The sequence below is a fragment of the Carlito syrichta genome, unplaced genomic scaffold, assembly GCF_000164805.1.
Source record: "Carlito syrichta isolate Samal-C Ts95f unplaced genomic scaffold, Tarsius_syrichta-2.0.1 Scaffold314328, whole genome shotgun sequence".
Lineage (NCBI taxonomy): Eukaryota > Metazoa > Chordata > Mammalia > Primates > Tarsiidae > Carlito > Carlito syrichta.
This window is the reverse complement of record NW_007258424.1, coordinates 533,311-554,420: the sequence shown is the minus strand read 5'-3', so window position 1 is coordinate 554,420 and position 21,110 is coordinate 533,311. Positions and strand designations below refer to the sequence as shown.

Below are 21,110 nucleotides of genomic sequence, written 5' to 3'. Positions count from 1 at the left end.
AGAAGGGGAGAGAATAAGAAGAGGCAAGGAAGGTGAACAGACATGCAAGATTACATGGGAAAATACTTTTAAGCCCACTGGTATTCAAGTGAATGCAAAAAGGCAGGGTGCACATCCAGCGCCCATGCGCACCACGCACCCCACGTATAGCCAATGTTCAGGCCCAGTCCGAAGGGCAGACATGCTGCCTCTGCACACGTCACTTAATAAACTCCCGCACTGAAATACACATTCCTTCCTGGTTTGAGCAACACAGAATTATCAGAAAAACTACTGCCTGAGAAGCCCAATACCAAAAGAGTCCAATAACAAGTGTTGAGGAGGATATGAGAAAACAAACCCTCACATATGGCTAGTAGGGTACCTCGAAAGTCTGGCAGTACCTCAAAGATTAAAAATCGACTTAATATTTGACCAAGAAATCTCACTCCTAGATATACACACCCAAGAGAATTATAAACATATGTCTTACACACAAATGTTCTCAGCAGCATTATTCATGATAACCAGAAGGTAGAAACAACCCAAATGTCCAGGCACTGATAAGTAGATAAACAAAATGCAGTGTATTCATACAACAGAGTATTTTTCAGCAATATAAATAATGATGTACTGATGCATGCTACAATATAGATAAACCTTGAAAACATTATACTGAGTGAAAGAAACCAGACACAAAAAAGCTCCATGTGACCTGATTCCGTTGATATGAAATATCCAGAATAGGCAAATCTCTAGAAACAGAAAATAGATTAGTGACTGCTTGGGGCTTGCAGGGGAGGAGTAGAAATGGGAAATGACTGCTCATGGTATGGGGTTTCTTCTGGAGGTGGTGAAATGTCCTCAAGTGGATTGTGGTGACGGTTGCACAACTCGGTGAATGTAGTAAAAACCACTGAAGGGTACACTTTAAAAGGGTAAACTGTATGATATGTGAATTAAATGTCAAAAAGTTGTTTAAAAAGTTAGGTCTGTATCTGGCATATAGTAAGAACTCAATAATCACTAACTATTATTTCTCTAAAACATTTTTTTAAAGAATCCAAGTAAAGTATCACCAGTCAGTGTCACATCAGTTCTGACAACAGAGAATACTGGTGAGAAGGAGAAAGGGATCCTATCCCCAGGGAAACACCCACATACCGTGAGTTTTGGCTCTCAAATGCAATAAAGCAAGAAGACAGCCAAGTCACAATGTTTGAGAATACTGATGAACTTACGTCATACCCCAAAATTCTAGTAGAGGGGAAATTCCAATATACAGACAGCATTTTTTTTCCCTTTGGCATCTCAAATAAGAGTTCTTTATAGATATAAAGATACAAGATCTGACAATTAAGTTTGTGAACTTGCCACCATGCGCTTATGCTGGCAGCACTGTACAAAGAACTTGGTACGGTTCCTTAGCCTTGGTATATCTGTGTCTCACAGCTGTGTTTGTGTTGGCATGTGGCATGGCAATGTCCTCTGAGTGACATTCATTATTGTTGTTGCATGTTTTTGTGTGCCATCACAAGAATGTCAGATCTTGAATTACAACAACGAACAAACATTAAATTTCTTGTTAAGCTTGACAAGAATGGAAGTGAAATCAGGGACATGTTAGTTCAAGTTCATGGGGGTAATGCCATGAAGAAAACAGCAGTGTATAAATGGATTAAATGTTTTTCTGAGGGGAGAGAAGGGGCATCACTGATAAAGAGAGGTCAGGACAACCAGTAATGAGCAGAACTGATAAAAACACTGCAAAAGTCTGTCAAATTGTATGTCAAAATTATCAGCTGACTGTAAGAAGCATAGCAAACCAAACAAACATGGCTAGAGAAACAATTAGGAAAACCTTAACTGAAAATCTTTGGCATGAGAAAGTTGTGCGCAAAATGCTCCCAAAGGAGCTCTTTGCATCACAACAATGCACCAGCTCACACAGCACTGTCTGTGAGGAAGTTTTAAGCCAGTAAACAAATAACTGTTTTGGAATACCCTCCCTACACACCCGATCTGATCCCCAGTGACTTTTTTCTTTACCTGAAGATAAAGTAAATATTGAAAGGAAGACATTTTGATGACATTCAGGACATCAAGGGTAATACGACAGCTCTGACGGCCTCCAGAAAAAGTGTTCCAAAATAGCTTTGATGGGTGGACTAGGTGCTAATGCTGGTGGATAGAGTCCCAAGAGGAATACTTCGAAGGTGATCACAGCGATGTCCAGCAATGAGGTATGCAGCACTTTTACTAGGATGAGTTTGCGAACTTAATTGTCAGGACATGTATATGCTTAAAGCCCAGATCAAAATTATTTGTAGCCTCCAAGTCCCCCAAGGCTATTGAAATTTTTTTAAAATAATAAATAAATAAATACAAAGATAATACAAGCCCTTCATTCACAATCAGGAACTTCAATGAACTCTTGGCTTTCTCTGCAAGCCTAGGTAAGACTCTCTGTATCTAATTTTGGTAACTATAAAATGGAAATAATGCCTGAGTCTCCTGCTCCAAGAGCTCCCTGTGAATCTAAAATGACACCTGTAATATTGTAAAAGAGAAAAAGCAGATTAGAAATAGAACCTACGGTATGATCCCACGTACCAACATTCTTTAAAATTTGCAAAAAGTGATGTGCACAAGGACGTCATCTTAAATGCAAATCGTGGTTGCCTTTGCACAGTGGAATTGCAACCACCTTCCAGTTTTATTTTGCTAAAATTTTCTAGATGACCACATAGTCGCTTTTTAAAAAATCTATTTTTCTCAGCGAGGTGCAGTGACTCACACCTGTAATCTCAGCACTTTGAGTGGCTGAGGCAAGAGGACTGCCTGAGCTCAGGAGTTCAAGACCAGCCTGGGCAATATAGCATTCCTCATCTCGACAATAAATCAAAAAATTAGCTGGGCTTGGTGGTACACACCTGTAGTCCCAGCTACTTGGAAGGCTGAGATGGAAGGATCACCTGAGCCCAACAGGTAGAGGCTATAGTGGCTAAGATTGTGCCACTGCACTCTGGCCTTGGAAACAGAGTAAGACTCTGACTCAAAAAAAAAAAGTCTATCTTCCTTTGGAAAAACAACTTATAAAATGTTACATAAATTCAAGACAGTAACCTGTACAATGACCACCTGTATACCGAAATCTGAATCTTAACCCACATCTTAAAAATAATAATAATAAATTCAAGACAGTAAACTCCGAATTTTGGAATCTGCTATACACAGTCCAGGAGGTCTTTTCAGATGTGATCTGGTCATGGGGCACCCATGATCTGACCTAACCTCAGCCTCTCTAGGCTGGGATTCTAGACACACATCCCTTTCTGCAAGCGGTCTCATCTCTAACCATCATACAATTGTCTTCCAAACAGCAGCCACCACCCAAAGATGGCACAGACCATGGAATTAACTACCAAGCCCTTGCAAAAAGAAGACACATACAGACCCAGAAAGTCCTCTGAGCACACAGAGAAATTATACAAATTCTACAGATCACAATGGGTCCCCTTATTGCAGGTCAGAGCTGCCGTTCCCTAAATACCTGAAACGACATGGACTACGGTTTGCAAAGGTGCTGGTGCTTCCTCCAGAAAGGAGCTGGGAGAACCACAGACACTCTAGAAAGTTCCAACATTGCAAGGATGGAAGGCAAGCTACCTCGAGGAGACCACAAGAACTGACTATGTCCAATGCATTTAAATTGGAAAACTTACATCCTTGTCCCGTGAGCATGCTGGTTTTGACGAAAGTCAAGTCCAGGCTTACTCCCTTGCACATATCTCACAGATGTGCTTCTAGTCACCAGTGAATTCACCTGCTGGCTTTCCTTTTTGAAAGGATGTCTCTCTTTCCCCTTGGGTGATGGCCGAGGCCAAGGTGATACATGGCAAGGGACAAATCATGGCAGCTTATGCTGAGCCGTGGGAAGGGTAAGAGGACATATATTTACAAGTATTTTGCATTCAACCCCTGAGATTAAGAATAAGGTGTTCAGGTATCTGAGGCAGACTAAAACCAGTTTCTTTTTCCATCCAGTCCACCTGCTGCCTTAGTCAAAAGCTCAGTTCAGTTTCTCTGTGGTATCTGAGCAGCCCAGGCATATGGCATACAAAGTCTCCTTTCTCCTTTCTGGGCTGTTCTCTCTTTCACTGTAGATATCTGTCCTCTGCATATTTGGTAGCCAGAGACCAGAAACCTCAAGTTACAAAAAAGTAAGTAGAATGGGGGACTTTTCTATGATCTGAGTTAGTTTTCTTCCTCCCTACTAGAAAGTTGACTTTTAATTGTACCACTGCATATGTATTATATACAAGATATTTACACTTCTAGTATAACTGAAATAAACATATAGCAACTCTGAGAGACAAGAAACCAGCTCTTTATGCAATTCGGAATAAGACGATCCTGTCTTTTAGTTCTGTATCAAAGCAGGTGCTAGTTTTGATGCTAAATATATCAACTCCATTTCTGAACAGCTCAAAAACAAAGCCACCAGTTACAGCTTGCCTTTCAGACTTTCTAATACTTCCTAAATGCCTCCCCAGAAGACCAACAGACATCAGCCATGGTCTGTCATTCAGAAGCTCGTATTTAATGCCAGCCTGTAAGCCACTGCAGAAGCACCCCTATGTGGATGGAAACTAGTCCCGCCACCCCAACTATATATGCCCCTCAGTGCCCGCAGTGCTGGTGTGCATAGGCCAGAGCAGTTGCTCCGAGAGAGCTATAGCTGAGACTAGTAGGGAAAGGTGCCACTCACTACCGTATCTTTTTTTTTTTTTAGTTAGAGTCTCACTCTGTCATTCAGGCAGCAGCGCACACTCATGGCCACCCCAATGTTGACCTGCTGGGCTCCGCCAATCCTTCCACCTCAGCCTTCTAAGTAGCCGGAACTACAGACGCACGCCACCACGTCCGGCAAGTTTTGGTGATTTATTGTAGAGAAGAGGTCTCACCAAGTTACCCGGGTTGGTCTCGAACCTGCGGGCTCAGGCAGTCCACTCGCCTCGGCCTCCCAAAGTGCTGGGATTACAGACTGAGCCACCAAGCCCAGCAATCACCATCCTATCTTAACACATGCCATTTGATGAGCCTATAACTACATAGGGAACAAACATAAGAACCTGGAGAGCAAACACCAAGTTTGCTATTGAAGTTGAAATTAATATGTGCAACCATGCATGACAACTATGCAGAAAATTCTAGACTGTGTGCACACCTTTTAAAAATTCAAGTTTTAATCCCTAGGACCTCAGATCCAAGAAAGTTAAGGGCAGATAGTTCTTTTATTCATCTGGAAATCCACATTTAGGATTGTCTCTCTTAGATTAGGTAAAGATGTGTCAAAATAGGTCCCCACCCCTCCTCCCATCAGCTTTCTAAGAATGCTTTGGGGAATAACCCTGTCTGAGCTACACACCAACTCTCACTGCATCTGGTCATTTGGCCCACAGACAAGAGCCTGCTATGTGTCAGCAGGCTTAATACTGCCTTGAGGCCAAACCCTTTTTCAAGTTCAGGCTGCATGATAGGCTGAGGCAGCTCGGTTCTTTGACTGGGCCGTCAGGGTCCACTCCCCGACGCTCAGTGTGTGAGGACTTCCCATGTGTGCACTAGACAGAAAGTCTCGAGCCATGGCTTAGCCCTTCTGGAATAAGGGAGGGGACACCCAGTCCTCTGGGGTCAGTCTTCCTCATAAATGAGCACACAAGGATTCCCAGTGGCTCTTAATTAGGTGCCCAGCTACAGACCCCTGACCCATGCATTTAAACTCAGGGAAATGCCAAATTTCTCTACTCAAGATTTTCTTGACTCTAGAAAACAAAGCAGACAGGCCAGATGCACGTGCTTTTCCCCCAAGCCCAAGTCTGACATAAAACACTTCATTTCTCAGATCTCTCATTCAGAACATCTTTCTTCCTGGGCAGACACACAGCAGCCCAGGACCACTTATCTCGCATGGGACATGAGACTCACCCGGCTCTCAGATGACAGGTGCTGGCATAAAGTCCCCTCATTCCTTTGGAAACCCATCTGCATGGAGCCCCTGGGAGAACAGGACCCACACACCACCGGGCTTCCCTAAGACTTTCTCACTCTCAAGAAAAGGTTCCTGCCTCTGTCCTCTCCTGTCTACCCCACTCAGGAGAGAAGCACCAGAGCCAATCCGCAAACTATCTCTGAGCACTTCGAGGCCCGGGGGCTGTGGAAGGCGAGATGTGGGGTCTTCCCTTCCAAGTTGAGGGCTGTCAGGGCTGTGGAGCCCCCGAGAGATGTCTTGGTGGGTCCGAGAGGACTCTGAGGCAGAGGAGGGCTGCAGTTAGAATCAGTGGGCCTGGGCACTCCTAGTGGGGGCTGAAGGGAAAAAGCAGAGCGAGGCGGTGGGTCTGCAGGGGAAAACGAGGAGGGTCTGCAAAGCCATCCAGATGGGAGACGGGGACCGGGCTCACCGCCGAGAACGCTTGCCCCCCAGGCTGCCATCATCCACTGCTGCACACGGCAGAAGGAGCTCCTTCAGCAAGTCAAGACAAACGTTAACTCACTTTAGTGAAGCCCGTCACCTCTCCCAGCTACCACCCTCCAAAAAAGTGCCGAATACACTTTGCTTTTCCACCACTCCCGACTTCAAGATATTTTGTTTTAAAATTTCAGGACCCATCTGTGTATTTCCTCCCTCCTCCCTCTGGGCAGCTCCTCCCACCCGCAGTCACTCTGCTCTTGTGGCTGTCACTACACTCTTGAGAAGCCCTGGTCCATGTCCTCCTCTACACAGTGTAAGGCATGAACCCCACAGCTCGCACACCCTGGCAGCTCTAACCTGCCTAATCACATCATGGGGTGACGAGGTACGTGCCATGCTCTGCCCTGTGTCCCTGAGTCCTGCTGGGGTGACGGCACACGGCAATTGTGAGGAATCCAGCAATCAGATGGCTCACCCTGCTCGTGACCCCAAGGGCACCTTTCTAAAGCTGCTGTATCTGGGGAGGGAAGAGAAAATGGATCAGGCAAAGAGCAGGAGCAGCATTCCAGCACTTCTGACGGTGCCCAGAGCCTGGAGAGGCTGTTTTCCTCAACTTTAAAACCTGGGCTCTCTTGGCAGGGTGTCAAGTTTACTGAGTCATTACCTGTTTATACCCACAGGCCTACGTCTCCATGACAAAATCTACAAATGAAACCTGGGGAACTGGGAGGCAATGGGACCTGCCTTCCACTTTTGTGCAGCCACCAGCTGTGGCCACAATCCCACGGCCTCTCCCAGGGCCAGTCCTAGGCACCTGCGGGCTCCCTGGAAGCTCCGCCCCTGGACACGAGGGTGCCCTTTATGTCCTTTTCTCTCTCGTTTTCTGGTGGTTCTCAGGTAGAACACAGAGGGGGAGCAGCCTTGCAGAATTCCCCTGAGTTCTGGAATGCAACTGAAGGCCACCAACTGACGACATTTCTTCCCAAACGGATCATTTTACCACAAAGGTCCTTGGTGCTACAGGCCCTCATCATCTTCATCTTTTCTCACTTCTGCTTCACCCCAAAAATGACACGTCTCGAAGTGAAGACGTGCTGGGATGTCAGGATCTTTGTGAGGAATCACTTGAAATCCCAGTGCCCACGGGCTGACCTGAACACACAGGGCTGTCAGCCAGCCTCCTGCACCTAAAACGATGTGAAAGCAATACACACACACACACACACACACACACACCCCTGCACACACACAGGGAGAGAGGGGGAAGCTTCACTGGCGGCTCACATGAGCCCTTTGGCAACTCACACAACCCCAACTTGGTTTCTTCAAGGGCTTGCTGTAACCATGGTTTTTCCATTTCTACAGATCCAAGCTGGAGGATAAGGACTCAGACACACACTGTTGCAGAGATACTTGAAGAAATATGGAAGAGTGCGGCACCTACCACACTGTCACCTTCCTTTTAAAACACATGCCCCTTCAGGATGGGAACAGCAGACACTAGGGGACTCCTAAAGGGGAGAAAGGGGGAGGGGCTAGGGGTGAAAAACCCCCCATGGTACCATGCTCACCACCTGGGTGACTGGCCCAACATAAGCTCAAACCTCACCATCACATGGTCCACTTGAATCTAAAATAATTTCTAAAAATAATAATAAAAACACAACAGGTGCCCCTAAGATGCAGCAGGAAGGGTCTCTGACGCAGAGACAATGATGGTAAGCATAGGGCCAAGAGGCACAGAGTCAGAAAACCAAAGGACAGTGCCCCAAGTGCACCCTTTCATAAGGGAGTGACAAGCATCCCCTTCCCACCTTCGGTCTCTAGAGGGAACTGTCAGATTATCAGAGATGACACAAAGCCATGTGAAATTCATTGGAATTTTACCCCCCAAATAAGAGCATTTTTTATTTTTGCCTTACACATGATGATCAGTTTAAAATAAATGCACACAGCAGGAAGGGTCTCTGGATTCTTTCTGAATGCATAAAAACTCTACACACTGCCATTCATGGACTATTAATTAAAAAGAAACACATTCCCCCAGACATTCAGAGAAGACAGTGCATGTGTTTAAGGAATGATAAATTGTTTTTCTTTTAAAAAGACTTGTTTCATATTACTGCTGAACACCAAACCTTAGAGCTTTAAAGGAACGTAATGGTATATCATCCAGCCCACATTTAAAATATTAAAGCTCAGAAAAATGATGAGATGCTGCCGATGGCCATGTAAGAAGTTCTGCTGCCTGAGCCCATGGGTTCGAGACCCGCCTGGGCAACTTGGTGAGACTTCATCTCTACAATAAATCAAAAAATTAGCCGGGTGTGGTAGTGCGCACTGTAGTTCCAGTTACTTAGAAGGCTGAGGCAGAAGGATCGCCAGAGCCCAGCAGGTCAAGACTGCGGTGGCCAGGAGCAGCCTCTGCACTCCAGTCTGGGCAACAGAGTGAGACTCCCACTCAAAAAAAAAAAAAAAAAAAAGAATTTCTGATGCTGCACTGCAGAAGTGCCTCAAAGGCAAAAGCACCATATCTCTGTTTTCATCATCAACAAAAAATAAGGGATGCAAGAATGATAACATAGGTAAATACTACCATTTTTTAAAAAATAAATGACTGGTGGTTCTTAAAACATTAAAAATAGAAGTATCACAGGATTTAGCAATTCCTCTACTAGGCAGACACTCAAGAGAACTGAAAGCAGGATCTCAGAGCTCTGTGCACACCCACATTCACAGCAGCATTAATTCACAATTGCCAAAAGGTGGGAGCAACCCAAGTATCCACCAACGGATGAATGGATAAGCTAAATGTGTGCTACACGTACAATGAAATGCTATTCAGCCTTAAAAAGGAAGAGCATTCTGGAAAAGGAAGGGAATTCTGATCTGTGCTACAACATGAATGAGCCTTGAGGACATTATACTGAGGAAATAAGCCAGTCACAAAAAGACAAACACTGTATGATTCCGCTTAAATGAGGGACCTGGGGTAGTCAAATTTAAAGAGAGAGAACCTGGGCTGGTGGTTGCCAGGGCCTAGAGGAAAAGGGAAGGAAAGTTAGTGCTTAATGGGTACAGACTTTCAGTTCTGTAAGGTGAAAGGAGGTCTGCAGACGGATGGTGGTGATGGCTGCACAACAATATGAATGTACTTAATGACACTGAACTTAATGACACTTAAATATGGATAAGATGGGCTGGGCGCAGTGGCTCACATCTGTAATCCCAACACTTTGGGAAGCCAAGGTGGAGGGGATCGCTTGAGCCCCAGAGTTCGAGGCCAGCCTAGGCAACTTAGCAAGACCTTGTCTCTAAAAAAATAAATTAAATAAAAAGAGTTAAAATGCTAAAGCTTATGTCATATGAATTTTATCACAATAAAAACAATTGCGTTTAATGATGACTGGTACTCAAAAAGCAGTGGGTGATTCTGTGGCTACATCAGAAACATCTAGCCAGGTCAGCACTTCATCTGTAACTTGTTTTTTGAAAGACACATTTATAATAGTTCACCTTTGTATCAATGCAGCAGTCACCCAGTCATGAAACACAAACCCAGAAATCAAAGTCAAGCTCAAACATCATACGCTGAACTTTGGATAATAAAACTGAACTTCCTTAAACTGACAAACAGTTCAAACAACTGCCTCCCAAATCTTCATGGTTAGTATCAATTTGTGGCAAACAAATAATAAAGACTATTGATTTACACTGTTAGTAAGGCATATTTCTGATGACAAAGTGGTACAAAAATAAATCCTGCTGTCCTAAAAACTTTTTCTACAGAGTAATTTAATATAAAAAGACAAAACGGGCCAGACATGATGGCTCATGCCTGTAATCCCAGCACTTTGGGAGTCCAAGGCAGGGAATCACTTGAGATCAGCTTGGGCAACACAGCAAAAACAAAAAAAATTAGCTGAGCATGGTGGCGCATGCCTGTAGTCCCAGCTACTCAGGAGGCTGAGGCGAAAGGATCGCTTGAGCCAAGGGTGCTGAGGTTGCAAGTAAGGTGTGATCATGACACTATATTCCAGCCTGGGTGACAGAGTGAGACCCCAGCTCAAAAATAATAATAATAAAATAAAATAAAAAATAGAGAGAGAAACAAAATGTCTTCGTGTTTGCTAGCAAAGCACAGTACTTTATCATGAACCAACTACACTACACTACGTTTTCTAGAAGCATTTTTATGGGAATCAGTTTTGAAATAATTATCTGAAAAAGAGGTGAACTGAATCCAAAAATCAAGCATAAAGGAAATGAGTAATGATCCTTTCCTATGATTATATCTCAGTCAAAACTAACAACATCAGAAAATCTGGATTACGTCACAAGGGGATTTCAAATCTAGCACATGTAAATGGAGGCTGAGCCCAGGCCGTGAGTCCCCCATGGGTGACAACACTCTGGAACTAAAGCGCTCACCTCTTGGTGATCTGGCTTGGCTCCTGCAAATCTGGGTCCAGGTCAAAGAGCTCATTGTCCAGCAGCCTTCGGAGTGTCACATCAGCCAGCTGCTCCATGATCTTGAACACCTCATCCAGGTTCAGAAACATGGAGAAGTCGCGCTCCTTATTCTGTGTGGTGATGCGGATGGTATCCGTCAGAAAGACGTTAGACGTCCTCTCTAATTTCTGGATGTCAACCCAAGGGACTACAAGTTTAACTGTAAGAGCAAAAGTGCAAATACTCATTATGCCATAAAACTCAAGCCAAACTTGAGTGTGTCAGCAAGCAACTGTCCAAAGCTTTCCTTTAGCTGAAATGCAAATACCTTTTAAACCAGAGCAGGACAGAAGAATGCAGAACTGCCTGACAGCTGTTGATCAAAATGCAACTTGGGTGCTAAAAGTTCTCTTAAACATGTAAGTAAAACTTCCCAAGTTACTGACTACTGCACACTGCCCGTTATTATGAAACACCAATATATATGACAACACATAACTTTCTCAAAAATATTTAAACATCAGTACTTATGCAAAAATTTCCGAATCTACATAAATCATGGTTTCAAAAACAGCATTCATGGTGTAAGCTCTGGGAAATTAAGGAGCGTCAAAGGGGATTATTCATGATCCATTTAGAAAAATGGGTTTAATATTTAGACTATGTCAAATAAGTGTTGTCAGTGTCTTAGAAGACAGCATACAAGGAGTTTTTATGAAATTCTCTCTAAAGCAATGCTGTGCAAACAGTACATATTAGAAGCAAGTGTTCTATTTTCAGAAATGTTTCTAAGAAGGCCTTAGTGAGTGGTGGCACGGCAGGACAGGCAGAAAGGCTCCCGTGTGACTGCTGGTCTAACAGGGAGGCACACGTAACAGCCAACACGCGAAGTACTGCCAGATATTAGGAATTATTTATTTTTTCCAAATCTTATCAACCCACCACAACTAGGTTTAGTGGCAATTAATACACGTCGGAAAGCAATTCATTTTCCTTTTCAAATAAAGTGAGAATCAATTAAGTGTTTTTATTTCTACCATTTCTTTCCGTGTATCTTGTAATACTGATTTCACTGCTTTAATAATTTTGAAAGGCCACGTTTCTACATCAAGCTTGAGAATAAGCTTCTTCAGCTACTTCTAGTTGTTTTCACAAAAGAAAAAAAAAATTTTTTTTTACATCCACACACTCTCCATCTACACCATCAGCTTTTGTTCCCTGATGTTCTCAAAGCATCTACTGTGTGAAGAGCGCTATACTTTAGGAGCTCATTCCAATAGAGGAAATAGACATGCAAACCAGTAAGCAATTACTGCCTTGGTGGAACCCAGCATAGAAATACAAATACGGTACAAGTTACACAGGGACCAGGGGAAGTTTTCTGGAGGTGACAACATCTGAATTGAGTTTTGAAGAATGAACACAAACTTCCAAATAGACTAACTGTGGGGAAAGGTGGGTGTTCACTTTGAAAAGGATTTCGGAAAGAAGAAAAAGACAGGAGGCTAGGCAAGGTGGCTCATGCTGCAATCCCAGCACTTTGGGAGGCTGAGGCAAGAGGACTGCTTGAGCCCAGGGGTCCAAGACTAGCCTGGGCGCAACACGGCTAGACCTCTTCTCTACATAAAAAAAGCAAAAAAATTAGCTGGTCATGGTGGCACATGCCTGTAGTCCCAGTTACTCAGGAGGCTAACGTGGGAGATCGCCTGAGCCTAGAATTTGAGGCTGCCATGAGCTGTGATCATGCCACTGCACTCCAGCCTGGGCAACAGAGTGAGATCCTGACTCAAAAAAAAAAAAAAAAAAAACAGAAAGAAGGCAGGCAAGGACAACTAAGGTTAGGGCAGAGCACCATCCAAGGGTGGGGAAGGGCTGTGCACACAGGGCATATTTCCTGGAGCGTGAGAACTGAGGTTGGCGAGCTGGGAAGAGACAGGAGCCCCATGTTCAGGAAGGTGGCCACGGTGGCCATTCAAGAGGAGCCTATTCCACTGGTTCAACTTGAAATGTAAAGGCAGAGAGAAAAACTTTTATATTCTATATAAAATTTTATATCTCTCTCTCTATATATATATATAATATATGCAGCATCCATGCCACCCACATGGACACTCGAAACAACATCTGGTCCTGGAAGAAGTTTCGATGGGAATGACTTTTTAAACATTCAACATACAATTGACACTTGTGGCTTTTCTTTTTCACCTTGGGATCGATCCCTCTGCCTAGGACAGCTCCTATCACTGGATAAATGTGTAAGAAGGGAATCGGTGTGTGATTCTCAAGCGGACCCAAGTGAGGACTTCCCTTCGGGAGGCAACTACGCATCCAGCCACTCTTCCAAGGGGGGCAGTCATGACCTTCAGGCTGCAGATTTATTAAATGTCCCTCTGTGTTGAGAAGCAGGAATATATTCTCCTCTTTAAGGAATATTCGAGCATCAGTTGTGACACTGTGCTTTCAAAGCAGCCTACGGTAGAGAAAGTCCTTTGGGAGTTACAGGAAGTGAGTAACACAGAAATGTCTCTTAAGGCAGTGGGAAAAAGGAGTTCTCCCCAAATCAGACCCCTGGTAATAGCAGCACATATAATCAATCCAGTGTCGCCTGTTGACACTCTGCCACTTATTCCAATCTTTGGTTGTCTAAGTCTAACTCTTCAGGTCAGTGGCCTTTCCCACAGCCGCGTCAAGTATCCCCAGGGCTGACTTTATCTGGGAAGGGCGGGCGCGGGCCTCACTTACGTTCCTTGCCCAGGAAGAAGGAATAGAAGCAGAGGTGGTTGATGCTGAGGTACAGCCAGCCCTGGCGGGGCACCCTGCCCTTCCAGCAGCAGCAGGAGTAGTAGGTGACCAGCTTCTCTGCCTCGGGGAAGTTGAACCTGGCCTCAAACTTCACCAGGGCTTCTCGGAACTTCTCGGGCTCCTCTTCCTGCTCAGCGAGCCGGCTGCTCGTCTCCTCCGCAATCAGAGCCTGGCACACACAGAGATGACGGTCTCTTGTTCAGTGAGCAATGAGAAAGCGGAGGAGGGCGGGCAGGAAGCACAGACAGGCACAGGCCCCCAGTGGAGTCTGCACTGCCTCAACTTCAGGTGGGACTCGCGAGACACGCCTGAGGAATGAGAATGGCTCACCCACGTCATCTGTCCACCACCCAGAATCACGGCCACAGCAGAGAAGACAGAAATGGCGGTCAGGGTGAGAAAACCCAAGAGCCGGTCTCCCACTCAGCCACTTCCTGTCCATGAGGTTTTGGGCGAATCACTTGACTTGACGTCTAAGCCTAAAGCTCTCCAACTGGGATCATTTTCTAAATCCTCCCTACGGGGATACGAAGATCAAATGATTGGCTCGGGCACGTGAACTCATTGCATAAACCCTGAAGAACTACCAAAGCTGAGTTAAAGGTCAATCTTCCGGAAAAAAAAAAAAAACTTGAAGGCCTTCCTTCATTGGGTTCAAAAATGCTGGCATGTAAAACCAACACGTGCCTGTGACACGTTCTGCAGTCTTCGAAGGATACTGGCCAAGGTTCCCGATGTCTTAAGTACCCCCAAAGCACTCAGGTCTATGGGAAACAAAGCATCTAAATTTGCAATGGCCTTACTCATAACAAATAGCAAGTCTCCTCCACAATTTAAGGTGGTGATAGAAGGGCCTAGAACTGAAGCTTGTATCCTGTTTGCTCCTAAGTGGTGGCAGCTCATCGTCACGATCAGAATTCTGATTCCCCACCCCTAGGAGCTCATTGTAAAATTCTCCCCTGAAAATATCCTCTTGGTACTGCCACATGAACACCTGATTAAGAATTCCAGGGCCTGGTCGGGCTCGGTGGCTCAGCCTGTAATCCCAGCACTTCGGGAGGCTGAGGCAAGTGGATGCCTGAGCCCACGGGTATGAGACCAGCCCGGGCAACTTGGCAAGGCCGCATCTCTACAATAAATAAAAAATTAGCCAGGTGCAGTAGCGCACGCCTGTATTTCTGGCTATTTGGAAGGTTGAGGCAGAAGGATTGCCAAGGCCCAGCAGGTTGAAGCTGGGGTGGCCATGAGTGTGCCATGGCACTCCAGCCTGGGTGATGGAGTGAGACTCCAACTCAAAAAAAAGAAACAAAGAAAAGATTAAAGTTTTAGTTAAGAAAGATGACTATTTATACAAGCATCTCTAATGTATGATAAATGCTGACTTCTCCCTGTTCTGGAAGCGCAGCATGAAGGGGTTTCTACGAAAGCTCTGCAGCACACCGGCACTAGGCAGGCTCGTGGAACTGGCCCGGTGGCTCCCGAGCGGGCCACGAAACTGACTGTATGGACACCCGATTTCCATGGATTGCAGCATCTAGTTATAGGCACAGCTTGAAGCAGAGGGGCAGTTTCTTAAATTTTAGAGTAGTCAAAGGTCAGGATATGAGTAGGAAAGTCCCAACTCCCAGATCCTCTGGCTTCTGCTGTGCCCGCAGGCACAGACCAGCCAGGTCCCTCACTCCCTGGCCCTGCCTCCTCAGGACCTTTTTTTAAAAAGTATTTTAACTCCGAAGTGCGAGGACCAGAATATGTTGCCCCAAAAGATGCCACTTTGCCATAAGGATTACTTTGAGCTGAAGACAGAGAAACAGCAGGCGCCAAGAAGGTTCTCTGTCCTCCGATCCATGGGCCTAAAACCAGGACATAATTTCCACGTGTAAAAGTGTCTCTAGCGCCTGTACCTGAAAGAGGACTTTGACTCTTAGTCACCAGAACAACCCTAGACTCTCCAAGTCCAGGGACAGCACTGAGAGGAATCCACAGAACAAACCTTATTGAAATAACCTTCAGCCTCCATGAGTCACACCCATATGTTTACCTTTCCACAGGCTCCCCCTTTGTCCTTTGTCTTGTCACTTCTCCACAAACAGATTGTTCTTTGCTAAGACGTGATAGAAGCCCAAGTTTGAACCATCCCTTTGGATTACTCATCACTAAGTTTCTGCCACACAATGCATGCGGCATGTCTTAAAGCATTTGTTTTTCTCTCCTTAATCTTATGTCTGTTTTAATATACAAGGCCCCAGTCACAGAATCTAGGAGGGTCCAGGAAAAGTTTTCTTCTTCTACAGAAATTTTTCTAAAACCATCATAGCAGAAGTTAATTTCCTTCCTCCTAATTAAGAACAGAAACACCTAAATCAAAGAACCACTATAACCAATTAGACCAAGAAAGTAGGATCAAGTGGAAAAATTGCCGTGAAAGGGACATTTCTGTAACTGAATCCTAGTGTGATCTGACCCAGAGAACTGAGCCACAGTTAGTCAGACTAGGACAAAGGGTGACCTAAGAGCTAGACATGGCCCCCACCATAGCCTGGCCCTCCCCTGACGCCACAGGCCAGAGACAACACTAAGAGGACACCAAGCAACACTGCAGAGCTGGCTTAGGAGGTCTTTGCTTTTCACCTGATCCCACAAGTCTCCCCCAATCTCCAAAGTAAGAGTGCTTCTAGTTTGTTCCTCTAAAATAAAAAATTTGCTCTGATGCCCTTTACTAAAAGCCACTGTGCTTGAGGTATGAGGAAGTTCAGCTTTTTGAAGAGAATAAACAAAACTGATGTTCTGGGATGTTTTACCCTAAAGGAGAAAAACTGTATCACAGGCTAATGTGTTTAATGAGAGGGTTAAATTTAATAAGGGTTTAATGAGAGAATTAAATTTAGAATGAGAAACCCTCTCTCCCAGCTCAATGGTGTTTTTTAAACACTGGTTGCCTGTCATGTGACTGCAGCGAGACTGGTTATATAAGACTGTAATTCACAGGAGGTACCAACAGATACCTCCCAAAATATTCCTCTCTTGCCATCTCAAAACTTAATTGGCTTTAATTCCATTTAATTTACATATTTTAAGAATAAACATTCACTTCTAGCAGGAGGAAAGTGCCAGGTCCAACAAAATAGTGTGACAAGATGTCACAGCTGCAAAAATGTTGGAAAATAACTGATTTAAGAAGTGAAATACAAGCCGAGCTCGGTGGCTCAGCCTGTAATCCCGTGCCTTTAGGAGGCTGAGGTGAGTGGATTGCCTGAGCCCACGGGTTCGAGACCCACCTGAGCAGCGAGACCTCATCTCTATGATAAATCAAAAAATCAGCCAGGCGTGGTAGCGCATGCCTGTAGTTCCGGCTACTTGGAAGGCTGAGGCGGAAGGATCGCCGGAGCCCAGCAGGTCGAGGCTGTGGTGGCCATGAGCAGTATGCCACTGCACTCCTGCCTGGGTGACAGAGACTCCTACTAAAAAAAAAGAAGTTAAATAATGCAAAAACATAATCCTAACATTGTGCTTTTTCTCTCGTACAAAAAAAAGAGCCTTCCCTTCTGCAAAAGAAAACAAAAACTAAGCCTGAGAATAAAGCCTATTTTTTTTATTTCAAGTGCTTGTTTTTGTTGTTTTTTTTTTTTTACCAGACTGAGTCTGCAAAGTTTAACAGGTGACAAATCAAACTCGTTTGATTTTATGTAATAAGCCAAAAAGATCAGTTAAAGTAGAAACATTGTTAGTATGCTGTAGTGTTCAAGATGTCATAAGAAAGTTCCAAGAAAGATAGTGAGAAATATTAAAATCAATTAAACCTACCTTTACCTTCCCTTTGACAAAACTGGCAATGTCATCTTTATTATCAAAGACAGACAAAGTGTGGAGAAGATTTTGTTCCAGCCAGTCCCAGTGCTGGTTTATTTCCTCTAATGTTGCACCTGGATTAAATAGAAAAAGGCACAGAGATTTGAAAAATGAAACAAAAGTAATTCCTAGAACACAAACTTATTTTCCAAACACTGTGTATCCCTGAGTTTATGTTGCCAAAAATCTGGGTTCTTGCATCCTGGGCCACAGTTAGCCAGCTGAAAAGAAAGGCACCCCCCATCGGAGCCATGGTCTCCCTTCCACAGCACTGGGATTTGCAAACATCAGTCCCACCGCCACACGGAGAGTCCGGTTAAACAAGTGAGCTCCCCTTGGGATTGTTCCGTGGCCTTCCTGCCCATCCTGCTAATGCATGGAACACTAACCACCCCCACTCAAATGACAGAAACATTTGTGATCATACAGCTGTTCGAGCACCAAAAAAGCTCCGAGTAGCAGATCAATTCTGAGCAGTCTTGTATCAATTTGGAGCATAAGGTCAAGTCTCACATAGTGTCCCCCATGAAAACAAGGGTCCCTTCAAGAGGTACCGAAGCCCAAGATCACAGAGGAAAGAGCCTCTTGCAAAGGTTTTGCTGGTTGCCAGCACCCAGCGTTGTTGCAACACAGCAAGCAATACCCTAAGAAATTTACAAGTTCATACTTCATACCATTTACAAAAACATAACTTAAAAACACACCTAAAAAGAGATCCCATAGTACACATTAAAACAGAAACACAAAAGCATTAAATCACATGTAGCAAATTAATTTCTTTCAATGCCAATTTTTAGAAGTCACCACATTAATAAAGCATTAAGCAAAAAGCTTAGTCATTTTAGTTGTCTACAATTCCTCTCTACTTTAGCCACCTCCAGGGGACATCGGGCACTTTGACACCAGGACTGGGCCCAGCTCCCCGTGAAGAGCCTGGCACATTGGCAGTTGCTCAATAAAGTCTACTGACCAAAGCAAGCACAGTCCTGGATAAGGCATGTGATTCTCAGGTACGTCTAGTGTAGCCAAGTGTCCAAAAGGAAGCAGGAAATAGTCTAACCCTGAAGAAATTAAGGACTTCCAGAAAAACAAGAGTGCAGAATAATCCAGTCAATGTGCAAGGCATACAGTGCCCAGAGCCACACACCACTGACTCAAAAGCTGTACATTTTGCTTAAACTAAATTTCTCTCTATATAACAGTTGCAGCCTTCCTCTCTCCAGGGTGTAAGCTCATGTGCAGATCCTGTAAATACCCCATGCAAGAAAGTGCCAGAGGACTCGCTTGGGGCCTGTAGATTTGGGGCCTGTGAGGACGAGGAACGTCTGTATCAGGACTGTTGTTCTGAGTGATGGTTTGGGAAGGAATAAAAAGAATACTTTATAAGGAAAAATGAGAGTTAGAAACAACAGTACTTATTTCCCTTGTATTTTCCCCCGTTTTAGGCATGGCACTGCCCAGAGCAATGTCCTTCGGTCATCACTGAAGTCAGTCTCTCAGAGCTGGGAGGGGCGACCCCATGCCTCTCCACTTGATGTCTCTATTCACAGGCCGGGACTCCCTGGGTCCCTGCACCAAGAGCATGTGCCAGCGCTCCTGCCTTGCTGCCCCTTAGTCCCAGCTCCCTTGTCCTGCTCTCTCTGCAGATCAGTAAGCCCAAGCTGCAGCCTTGGGAGATCATGACCCTCCTGCTCGCTACTTCCCTGTGTCTGAGAAGGTTGCTGTGGTGTCAGGAAACCCCTGGCCCTCCAGGTTTCCCATCCTTCTTATGACAGGGAAGCAAAACCAAACCAAGCGACTCCAGTCTCCATGGCATGACTCTCTTGAAGCTTCTGATCTTCCTCTACCTGGACATGGGACCTCGAGTGCCTGCTCGGTTCCTCAGCTAACTCAGCTATCTCATGCTGACACGGCTTAGGTCTATGTGTGGTTTACTTGCCTCTGGCTTCTGCACTCAGGTGGCAGCTATGTTGGTGTCAGCCATGAGAACACCCCCAACTCTGGTGTCTTTGTACTGGGAGAGCAGCACATAATGTCCCTGAGCTGTGCTCCACTGAAGCCAATAATCTTTCACAGGACCTTGGGGTGGCCCAGGGCCCTGACCTTCCCTGGTACTTTAAGATCTTATCTTTATTATCCATTACAATAAAACCAACTAGTCAGAATGCTTAAAAAAAAAAAAGTGAACAATAAACTGAAAAGGGAGTGTATCTTCAATGGTCTTCAATCTTTTGCTATATGTTTTCATGTACTTCCCCAATTATGAGAGGAAGGGAGAGAAGACTTCACCTTTGTGGTGCTAGTGTGTTCCAGGTGCTATCTCACTGATCTGTAATGAAGACTGAAGAGGAAGTGGAGATTCAAATATATGTCCAAGGTCATATATTAAATTACAGACAAACCAGGATATGAAACCATTCTCTACAACCTTGCAATAACCTGGGGTCTTCCCATAAAAAGCTACATTTGAATTTTTCATAATCATTGATAGGATCCTCAGGTCCAGTTCTTCCTAAGGCTGGACAACAAAAAGAGATAAAACACTTTTGAGTTTGCACTAGAGTAGGTGCATGCTCCCTTATCTTGCCAAATGCATCTTTCTGGGTGACATGACACAGGTTTTCATTTATCCTGCTATTAAAGCTCCCAGGGGCTAGCACAGCTAACTGTTAACAGCTAACTGTGTGTGTCCTCCTCAACTGATAACTTTAGATAACATGAACAAAATTATAATCAAGCCCCAACATAATACATCACTAGGAAATTAAGACTTGAGACAAAGACATCAAAAAACTAGACTTTTAGTTCTTTATAATAATTCTTCTAGCTACTAGAAAGGAGCTTATCATAGGGAAAGATAATTCTAAAACAAAACAAAACCCACACCTTAAAAGAGAAAATAAACCACACATTTTTTTTTTTTTTTTGAGTTGGAGTCTCACTCTGTCACCCAGACTGGAGTGTAGTGGCTGCTCCCGGCCACCGCAGCCTCGACCTGCTGGGCTCCGGCGATCCTTCTGCCTCAGCCTTCTAAGGAGCTGGAATTACAGGCATGCGCCACCACGCCCGGCTGATTTTTTGATTTATTGTAGAGATGAGGTCTCGCTGCCCAGGTGGGTCTCGAACCCGCGGGCTCAGACTATCCACTCACCTCAGCCTCCCAAAGACGCGGGATTACAGGCTGAGCCACCGAGCCTGGCATTTGCCCACTTTTTAATGGGTCTGTTTGTTTTTTTCTTTTTGGTGCATTTGAGTTCCTTGTAGATCCTAGATGTTAGGCCTTTGTCAGATATACAGTTGAGAAATATTTTTTCCTATTCTGTGGGCTGTCTTCCTGCTCTCTTGATGGTTTCTTTTGCTTTGCGTAAGCTTGGCGGTTTGATGAGGTCCCATCTCTTATCTCTTATGTCTTATGGCATGGACACTTGGGGTTTTGATTAGGAATTGGTTGCCAGTTCCAATTTCCATAATGATGTCTCCTGCATTTTCTAAGATTCTCATAATTTGAGGTTTTATGTTTAGGTCTTTGATCCATTTAGAGTTAATTTTTGTGTATGGT

General features: G+C 44.6%; 1 protein-coding gene across 2 annotated transcripts in view; it reads right to left on the bottom strand.

Annotated features, from left to right (window-relative positions):
* TBC1D8 (TBC1 domain family member 8) overlaps nucleotides 1-21,110 on the bottom strand; it is a 72,273-nt gene that overhangs the window by 29,762 nt on the left and 21,401 nt on the right. For both annotated transcript variants that reach the window (XM_021719225.1, XM_008071433.1), the window contains exons 2-4: nucleotides 17,507-17,625; nucleotides 13,646-13,874; nucleotides 10,883-11,123 (exon numbers count right to left, since the gene is read on the bottom strand). In XM_021719225.1, the coding sequence (XP_021574900.1) occupies nucleotides 10,883-11,013 (131 nt within the window). In that variant the 5' untranslated portion in view covers nucleotides 11,014-11,123; nucleotides 13,646-13,874; nucleotides 17,507-17,625. The remainder of the gene's footprint in view (nucleotides 1-10,882; nucleotides 11,124-13,645; nucleotides 13,875-17,506; nucleotides 17,626-21,110) is intronic.